Genomic DNA, 10,062 nt, shown 5'->3' with positions numbered 1-10,062 from the left:
AAAGCGTTTTTTAATGAAGTAACGCTCAAAAGAGAAAAGGCCTCTTTTCAACTTAGCCGTGGCTACTCTGCCAACGCATTTATGAATTCAAAATAATTAGGTAGAACTTATGCTACAGCGTTAGTCAAATAAACCGTTAGAAATTGTTCCCCTAGTTAAAAACAAAAGGGCCAAAAAAAAGGGTCCTCGTATTGTTTACTATTATTACCAAATAATAAGACAACAGAATGTCAGAAATACCCTTTTTGAACAAAAAATATATTTTCATTTCCTCCAAATCGTATTTTCATTCCATTTTTTGTTCAAAACTTGAAACCTCCCGCCCACTCGTACACACTCTTCTATCCACTTTCTTCAGTTCCTCACAAATCTCACCATTTTCAAATTTTCAGTAAATCCCTCTTGAACTTCACACATTAATTATCCAAATCACCTTTCTTCACTAAATCTCTCAATCTATCAGAGACAATAAACTGTACTGATACTTTCTATTTCAGATTCAAAAAAAAGAAGAAACCCTAGCTGTAATTTTTCCGAGCAAGTGAAATTATGAATCAGTACCATATATACGAAGCTATAGGCCGTGGAAAGCACTCGGTAATGGTTTTTTTTTTTCTTTTTCTTTTCGTTTTCTGTAAATTTGTTAATCTAAACGATTGATGTTTTTTCTTTTTGCAGACTGTTTATAAAGGAAGAAAAAAGAAGACTATCGAGTATTTTGCAGTTAAGAGCGTGGATAAATCTCAGAAGAACAAAGTTCTTCATGAAGTAAGAAATCATCTAATTGTAATTTTGAGGCTTAATTTCATGTGGAAGTTACATGTCAAAGTAAAGTTTTATCATTTGAATTTTGGATCTGATTCACCTCTAATGATAAAGTTGTGTACATTTTTGGATTTATTTATTTATATTTTGATAATGGTGGTGTCTAGGCTAGTTTTTGTGTGTGTGCTATCTCCCACTAGCATAAGTGAAAACTCCGTCCACCGATCTTCGGTAAATGAAAAGACTTCACTTAGCGTTTCTGCTAAATTTTGAAGCTTGGTTCGCAAGTTGTTACTTGAGCTATCCGACCACTAGACACCCTTTGAGGGTGGACAGTGGCGGAGCTAAGTGGAGGAAAGGGGTTCTATTGAATCTCCTTCATTGAAAATTATACTGTACAAATAGGGAAAGACGAACTCTTTTTTGGTTACATATTAGCTGTTGAATCCCCTTGATATAAGGGAAAAGTTTAATGAAGTGGCAAAAAGGTTTCAAAAATTGCTTTAGATCACATGTTCAAACCCAGCTAACATTCTGTTATTCTTTTTAATTCCCTTGTATAAATTTCTGGCTCCAAGGACGGTGGATATTTTTCATCTAATTGGGAACTTAGCTGCAGAATTTATCTGCTACCCAGTGCCTGACTTAGAAAACTTAAAAACTTGATAATGTTGATATTTATTTCTAGTCAACTTCTTTGAGAGGAATAGGCAAAAGGGAAAAATATTAGTATGGAGTATTAGGTATTCGTAGAGTACTTATTAATTGAACCCTCCTCGCTATAGAATTTATTAACTGCCTGCTGGCTGAATACAGCAATGACACGATGTTGTGTAAGTTATGCATTGACTTGCTGTAAAATTCAATTGGTGCCTGCTAAGTTACTGTTGCTTGATCTACTCAATTATTCTGACATTATCTCTAGTTCTGACAAATCTTCAAAAGCATCTGAACAACTTTACAAGCTAAATGTCTATGCTTTTAGTAAGCATGATCTTAGAAAAGCAACTTGCCTCATCATATTAATAAATGTTAAGAATTGCTGATGCTTGTGACTATTTAGTTGTGAGATTGTTGGAAATGATAAGGTAGAGTTGTGACAGTGTTTTTATTCCGTGTCATAAATTTGAAGTCTCATGACCAAATTATCAAGAAGCACAACTTTTTTTTAATCTATTTCCTATCAGTATCTTTTATGCATGTATTAATTCTTCTGTTGGCTGCAATTGCTGCAGGTCAGAATTCTTCATTCTCTAGATCATGCAAATGTGTTGAAGTTCTACTCCTGGTAAGATTTATCTTTTCTCTGTCTTGCATATAACTCTTTTCTTTTTCTTCAATTTCATTTGTGGGGTGGATAAGGTTCTTTTGGTGTTTAATAAGAAGATTTCTCTGACTTATTTTCTAATTCAAACGATCCATAGGTATGAAACGTCTGCGCACCTGTGGTTGGTTTTAGAATATTGTGTTGGAGGAAATCTCATGAACTTGCTAGAGCAGGTAAAGGACTGGCAGTTTTGTTATATTTTGTAAATAATTTCATTGTTCCAGTGATATAACTGCTTACCAAGTTAGGTCTGCGTTGCAAGTATTGGCATATAGGATGCCTCATGCAGACATTAGACATGAACTTTAACACTCTGACTCTTCTTTGTCTCGTTTTCGATAGAGGCATGGGGGATTAGGTTTCTGGGTAAGTTTGTTGCATGCCTACAGTTGGGACTTCCAAAACAGGCACTAAGGACATTGGAATCATGTGCAACGGAACACTTCAATTTAGATGATTGTTTGTAGTATCGCAAATAAAGTTGGTCAGACTTCTGACTAACTTGTTTCTTGTGCTCAGCTAAGTGAGGTGAAAGAAGTAGGATGTTCTTTTTTGATTTTATTTAAAGAGTAGCCAAGATGACCTCAGGTGTACTTAAGTTGGTAATGATTCTTAATGTAGCAAAGTACACTAGCATATGTCACATCTACAGATCTACTTCATCTAAACTGTATTGCAGTATTTGCCAAACCTGGGAGATTTTAACATCATATGATTTCTGAGTTGCAGGATGGTAAGCTTCCGGAAGATTCACTACATGATCTTGCTTGTGGCCTTGTTAGAGCTCTTCTGTAAGTAATCTTTTTGCCTTCATTTTTTCTTTTATCACGCTTACTGTTTTGGGCATGAATAACTTTTTTGATGTTTTGTCTAATATACCAGATACTTACATTCAAAGGGAATAATTTACTGTGACTTAAAACCATCAAACATTCTATTGGATGAAAATGGAATCACGAAGGTGTGCTGATCTTTATGTTGTGACCTTTTCACATCTTGATTAGTGCATTTGATCAATTAAATGACGTTGAAATTTAAATTTGTTTCCTGGCAGCTGTGTGATTTTGGATTAGCAAGAAAATTGAGTGATATATCAAAGACACCTTCTTCCCAGGTAGTTCCCCTCTCTGTTCCCTCCTTTTTGCCCAAAATGAAAAAAAAAAAACAGAAAAGCAAATTGGTGACATAACTGTTCGGAAGTTCCTTAAAGGTAAATGCCTGAATGTGGCACAAGTCAATTTTCTTTTTTAATTTTATAACGGTAGTATCCGAATCAACACCTTGACATTCCACTGGGTACCCGCTATCTCCCACCAGCATAGGTAACTCTACTTATCAAGGCTTGGGCACATGAGAAGAGATCATCTAGTGTTTTTGTCTATGTTGGGATTTGAGCCATAATGTCCAAGGTTTGCGCCTACTTCATTGACAACTAAGCCACACGCTTGAGTGTTGGTGCACATGTCAATTCATATAGCAGCTTTTACATTTGTACATGTGGCTTATATGCATCTAGAGGAATTCCAAAGTTTTTGTGACATCATTTGCAAAATTATTGGTTCTTACATTGGGAACTTTCTTATTCATCTTATTTATCTATTTGAGGGAGTAACTATCTGAGGCTGTTCTTTGAAGTTAGGGAGCTGAAACAGAAAACATAACATGAAGCCAAACGAAATGGATTTTATTCTTTTGATGCAGGAAGAAAGTGCGGGGAAACTTAACGGAACATGATTTCTATTGTTTGGACTCCAAAAAGAAGCAAAAAGAAACATTTTGGATGAGCTAACTTCTTGCCATTTCTGTAGAAATTCTCTGAAAGTTTCTTTATAGGTCTTTCTCGAGAAATTTTGAAGTCGAGAAGACACAAGTTTTCTAAAGAATCTTACAATTAGGCATTTAGCTAACTCCTTCCCTTTTATTTGATTTTACTTTCTTCTTTCACAAGCTAATCATGGAAAATGTTTCTAATCTTTCCCTTTTTCTTTTTCCAATAACCAAATAGAAAAAAAATCTTTTGAAGTGGGGCTTATTTCTCTTGATTGTGATTTATGTCATGTATGTTTCAGTTGCCACAAATAAAGCGAGGAACCCCCTGTTACATGGCTCCAGAGCTCTTTCAGGATGGAGGGGTCCATTCCTATGCCTCTGATTTCTGGGCTCTTGGTTGTGTGTTGTTTGAATGCTATGCTGGGATACCTCCTTTTGTTGGCAAAGAGTTTACCCAGTTAGTGAGATCAATCATTTCTGATCCAACTCCAGAACTTCCTGGCACACCAAGCCGCCCCTTTATCAATCTGATTAACTCTCTTCTAATAAAAGATCCTGCTGAAAGAATGCAGTGGCCCGAGCTAACTGGACATGCTATCTGGAAAACAAGATTTTCTGCAGTGCCTTTACCTCCTCAGCCTGCTTTTGATAATATGATAGAAGTTTCTTCTAGATTATGCCTTTCAGAACGGAACAGTGACAAACCAATTCAAAACAAGACACCACAAAAGACTCGTGAAAAAGATTCAAAGGCATCCCTCAGGCAGGATGAAAATTCAAATACTGGATCTAGAGGTCACGTGACACCAATCAAGGGCATATCCAGTGGCCGGAAAGCTCAAATGAAGGGTTCTGGCAGGACAGTTGATGACAAGCAGAAAGACATCTCAAGCAATACTAAGGGTGTCAATCTATTACGTCTTTCAAGAATTGCAAAATCAAACTTAATGAGGGAAAATGAGAAGGAGAACTACCGCAGGCCATTGCCTAATAACTCTGAGAATGATGCTGAACTTAAGGTTGAAAATACTGACATGGAACTTGATTTTAATGAGAATAATGAGGATGATACACAAGATGAAGCTGATGAAACTGACAGCACTCAATGTCCCGAGTCAACTACTTCAACTCCAAATCAGGCCGAGGGTCATGTGGAAGAGATGGATATTGACAGCAGACATCCAGATCCATCAGCTATGGTTAATACACCTTTCTCAGATGATTCAAGGACATCTGACCATGAACCGACTTCTGAATACGAAGTGGCTGCTATGCTACCAAGTGATAGCCCTCAGCTAAAGACTCCTGCGATTAAAGGAAATCCCGGGAATGTCTCTGATATCTCAAAACCATCTAAGAACCTTTCAGATATTCTCTGGCATCCTTCTGATCTTTCAGTTAGACCCGTAATGCCTAGCAAAAAATCTGATAAAGGTTCAGATGCAATTCCTTCACTTTCATTCGATGCACCTCAGGTATCTGATTTTGTCAAAATGTCAAAGGAGCAATTAGACACTTTTAGTAGTAGGATCATCAGTATTGTTAGTGGGAATACTGCCTCTGGGGAGAAGCAGAATGTGATCAGGTACCTTGAGCTTTTGACCAGCAATGCTGAGGCAGCCAACATCTTGACCAATGGACCTATTATGTTGGTTCTAGTCAAAATGCTTCGTCACTCCAAGGCTTCGCTGTTGCGTGCTCAACTTGCTTCACTTATTGGCTTGTTGATTCGTCACTCTACTTTTATTGGAGATGAGCTGGCAAATTCTGGAATTTTAGGTGCACTAACCGATGGTCTGAGAGACAGGCAAGAGAAAGTGAGAAGGTTTTCCATGGCTGCTTTGGGCGAATTGCTATTTTACATATCTACTCAAAATGAGCATGCGCGGGATAATAAACCAATGGAATCTCCATCTAAGGACAGCCGACCCTCATCCTGTTGGCAGGTATCATCCTTGGCATTGCTGTAACTTTATTCTAGTGCTGCTTGTCAAGTTAATAATTATCTGTTAAATTTCTTTTCACAATAAATTACTAGGCTATATTTTAAGTGGGTTTTAAGTATAAGCGTTCTATGACAAATCATATAAAATCACTGACACTGTCACAAACACAATCCTAGCGCCAGTGCAACCCTTATGGGGAATAATGCAAGTACTAGTATATAAAGGTATACTGATTAATGTGTTAGTCACCATATGTTTTTAATATAGTGATTATTCTAGTCACATATATCCATAGACATGTAAGTGTAGATAATGATGGTCTTGTAGTAAATCATGTATATAAACCTGCACATGCACATATTTCAAATATGAAAATTCTAAAGAATAAGATGGATGTCAGTTGGAAACTTGGTGTAGACTTCAATATTTTTCCTGTTTGCTCTGTCCTACATTACAAAATATTGTTGAATCTTTATAAAACAAGATTCTACAAGTTTTTTTTTTCTGTAATTTCCTGAAGATCTAATAAGCTTGCATTTCCCCTGTAATGGAAAACTGGATTTAGCAATAAAATGAACAAGAACGTGAAGAGATTTCTCTTGGAGTTATTGGAAAAATAAGTTAAATCATCCAAGCACAACTATCTTTACATGTAGAAAAGTCTCGCATTCTGTCTTAACATGCCTTTCTGAATATATTAATTTTTGTAGGTGACAAGTCCAATAATTTCATTGGTTTCATCAGTTTTACGGAATGGAGAGGATGATATTACTCAACTTTATGCTCTGAGGACAATTGAAAATATCTCCAGTCAAGGAGGGTACTGGTCAGCTCGTTTCGCCAGCCAAGATGTGATTACTAACCTCTGCTACATATTTAGGGCTCCTGGAAAGCAGGATAGCATGAGGCTGACAGCAGGGTCTTGCTTGGCTCGTCTTGTTCGTTTTAACCCTTCTAGCATTCAACGAGTCATTGAAAAACTCTCATTCAAGGATATGGCTTCAAGCCTGGTTAAGCGTAATCCACGAGAGCAACAAATCTGCTTAAACATTCTGAACATGACCCTCCTTGAAAGTCATATGCTTCCAAATGTTGGAAGGTACCTTCTCACCTTGGTGGAAGACAAGAATCTTGTTCCTAACCTTGTGACTCTAATTGAGCAGGGAAGTGAAGTCTTGAAGGGAAAGACACTAATTTTTGTGGCTCTACTTTGTATGAATGGGAAGAGATGGCTGCCACTATTTTTTTGCAATGCAAAACTGCTCTCGACTGTTGATAGGTTGGTAAAGGAGAAGGACGACTTTGTGAAGCAGTGTTTAGATGCACTTGGGATGGTTGTTGCATCAACTGTACCAAGTTTGCTAGAGTCTATATCTGGGGATATTCAGCAACTGAAGGGTGGTAAACGTCGTGGACAGATGATTAGCCTCACTAGTCGAAATTCTTCTAAGAATAGTATGCATTTGTTTCCTGTTGTTCTCCATCTTCTTGGGTGTGCTTCATTGAAAAGAAGGGTTGCTAGTCGTCAGGTTCTGCAGCAGTTGGCAAATCTGCTTAAACTGGCGGAGTCTCCTTTCCAGGTAATCTGACGGTATCTTTATTACATTATCCAATTGAAAACTATATATAAGGTAAAGTTCTTATTTAGATGAAAAGCAAAAGCTTAGTGCTTCTAAAGCTCGTCCTAGTGTTTGTACCTAGAATTTAACATGGTTCATTTGCAAGACCTCCTAATAATCGTCACCTGGGCCAAATGTTAGCTACCAAGCTAGTACTAAGCTGGTATAACCTCCGAAGTCTGGTAAAGAAGGGGGGATGCATTTGTTTAACTTTCTCTGAAAATTAGGCTGATGGTCTCTCAATGTTGACTGTGTCTTTAAAACCACTTACTCGATACATGGCTCAGCGTTTTAGCTTAGTTTGCTCAAGATTTTGATCCAGTATAAACTGAAGATGTGTGCAGAAGATTGGGTTTCTGGTTGGTCCAGGAAGCACTTAACACGATTCTTCCTTTTGGTTGCAGGGTAGAGATGATTTTCAGATAACACTTTTACGGGTTCTCGAGTCTATAGCAGAGGAGATATCTGTGGTTCAAGAAAGTTCTAGCATTTTTGTCAGTCAGATCCTACCTAGTTTATCTGTTATATACAGAGGAAATAAAGATGGAGATGCCAGATTCTTGTGTCTGAAGATTTTCTTTGATGTGATGGTCATTTTACTGGATGAAACGTCTGAAAAAGAAAAGTCGGAGAATTTGAAGTCCATATCTAATTCTTACTTCCTTCCTCTCTACCCATCTTTGATTGAGGATGAGGACCCAATACCTGTGTATGCGCAGAAACTTCTTGTGATGCTCATCGAATATAACCATATAAAAATTGCAGACATTGTCCACATGAAGATAATCTCACAGTGCTTTGAATTTCTTCTTGGTGATTTCTCAACTGCAAATGTCAACAACCTACTGCTCTGCTTGGCTCTTACATCTGCACCAGAACTGGAAACCAAAATTCTCTCCCAACTAAAAGTTGTCAGAAAGATTGGAAGCCTTTTGGAGTTTGTATGTGCAAAGGAGATGGAAGATTTCATTGAACCTACTCTTCGTCTGTGTAGGGCTTTCCTTTTACGCTCAGTAGGCAGTATGAGAGGGTCTATGTTTGCAAAAGAACCTTGTCTATTATATGAAAATTCCTCTGATGGAGCTAGTGCCTTTGATCAATATGAATGCATCAGAGATATAATGGACTTTGGTGAAAATGTTGGGGTCTTACTAGAACTCACCCGTTTCAATGAGATTAATGTTGCAGATTTAGCTTCTGAATGCTTAATTTTATTGCTCAAGGCAGCTCCAAGGGAAGCTACCACTGGATTCTTGACAAACCTTCCCAAAGTCAGTCTTATCCTTGAGTCATGGAAACAAAGCATCTCCCACTTGCTGTTGCAACGGATTCTGATTGCACTTGGTTATTCTTGTCGACAGTACCTGTCACATGCAATGATATTGTCAATATCTTTGCCCGAGATATCAAAAATCGAAGGGATTGTTTCTCAGGTCAAAAGCTCCACTATACCAGCTCTCACTGATGCTGCTTCTCGTGCAGCATTGGAGCTTCAGAGACTGCCTCGTTGCATTTGAGTTTTGGAAGGTTAGCTGTTTGCTTTGGTTGTATGCCACATTCTCATCTGCAGTCTTCCATCAGGAGTTACAGGGTCATTTCAAACCTTCTTCATGGCATGGACATGGATTATAACTTACTGAATCTTAAACCGCTCCTTTGCACTGAGCGCAGCCAATTGCAGGGTTGAAGCATGTTTTATCTCCCATTTGGGACAGATACATAAACTGCAGCTTGGATCAAACGGAAATTGTGTGGAGAAAAGTGTAGTCATCGACCTTGTGTATAATCTAGTGTATGACAATATCATCCTTAATATCTTCAGTTGAGTGATATTCTTTGTAATATCTTCATGCTGCCTTAGCCACTTCTTTATATATTTCCCATCACTGCTATTTTCTTTCGAAATAGTACTAATTATTTGGTGGCCATAATAATTCAATTTATGCCCTTCTCCTGGTTCTGCATTTTCTTTTCGTTTTGAGGTTAGGACTTTATGTGCCCGTCCTCTCCCCACCCCCCCTAAAAATGACTTTAAATACTGCATTGATGTGCAAACAAGAAAATGAAAAAAAAACATTGTATATCAGTTAGGAAAAATTTGTAACCCCCAAAACACCTTAGTATTATCCAGAACGGAATAATTTAGGAGTATATAGGAGGAGAAACTTTCAGGGAAATATATTCTTTGTGATAGTTACTGTTACAATTATTCGACACCCCCTCTCCACGAAACATAAAGGGGAATTTAGGAGGAGAAAGTTTTAGGGAAATTAGAAAAGATACAGCTTTCTCATACTCTAATCGTTCTTTTGTTTTCTTCTTTTTGAATTGTAAACTTTAAAAAAGAAAAACATTAAGCTAAAATAAGCCCCATGTACTTGTCTTGTTAATGACTATCTAGAATATATAACAAGGCAAGAACTTAACAGAGCGACTAACATTTAAAAATTTCCATTCACTCTAGTTACTTCTCCAGAATTGCATTAGGTTTCACGTTTTGGCCAAATTAGATTTACACTACTTGGGTTGTTCAGTCGTATGCATGTATCACCTACATTAACAAAAGAGCGCCAGAATAGCATACACTAATTAACAGTTATTCATATTGTTAAACTAATTCTTACAAGTACAAACT

At 37.4% G+C, this 10,062-nt stretch overlaps 1 protein-coding gene across 1 annotated transcript; it reads left to right on the top strand.

The window, feature by feature from the left end:
* The first annotated feature begins 288 nt into the window (after positions 1–288).
* LOC107812965 (serine/threonine-protein kinase RUNKEL-like) lies at positions 289–9,391 on the top strand. The gene is made up of 10 exons (XM_075230762.1): positions 289–597; positions 679–768; positions 2,001–2,053; positions 2,190–2,265; positions 2,822–2,883; positions 2,975–3,053; positions 3,147–3,206; positions 4,162–5,808; positions 6,519–7,388; positions 7,832–9,391. Exons 1-10 carry the CDS (start codon positions 550–552, stop codon positions 8,942–8,944), a joined length of 4,098 nt encoding a protein of 1,365 aa, XP_075086863.1. The 5' UTR covers positions 289–549; the 3' UTR covers positions 8,945–9,391.
* The last annotated feature ends 671 nt before the right edge of the window (positions 9,392–10,062 follow it).

This window comes from Nicotiana tabacum, chromosome 15, assembly GCF_000715075.1.
Source record: "Nicotiana tabacum cultivar K326 chromosome 15, ASM71507v2, whole genome shotgun sequence".
Classification (NCBI taxonomy): domain Eukaryota; kingdom Viridiplantae; phylum Streptophyta; class Magnoliopsida; order Solanales; family Solanaceae; genus Nicotiana; species Nicotiana tabacum.
The sequence above is the reverse complement of the archived record's forward strand: the minus strand, read 5'-3'. Positions and strand labels throughout refer to the sequence as shown.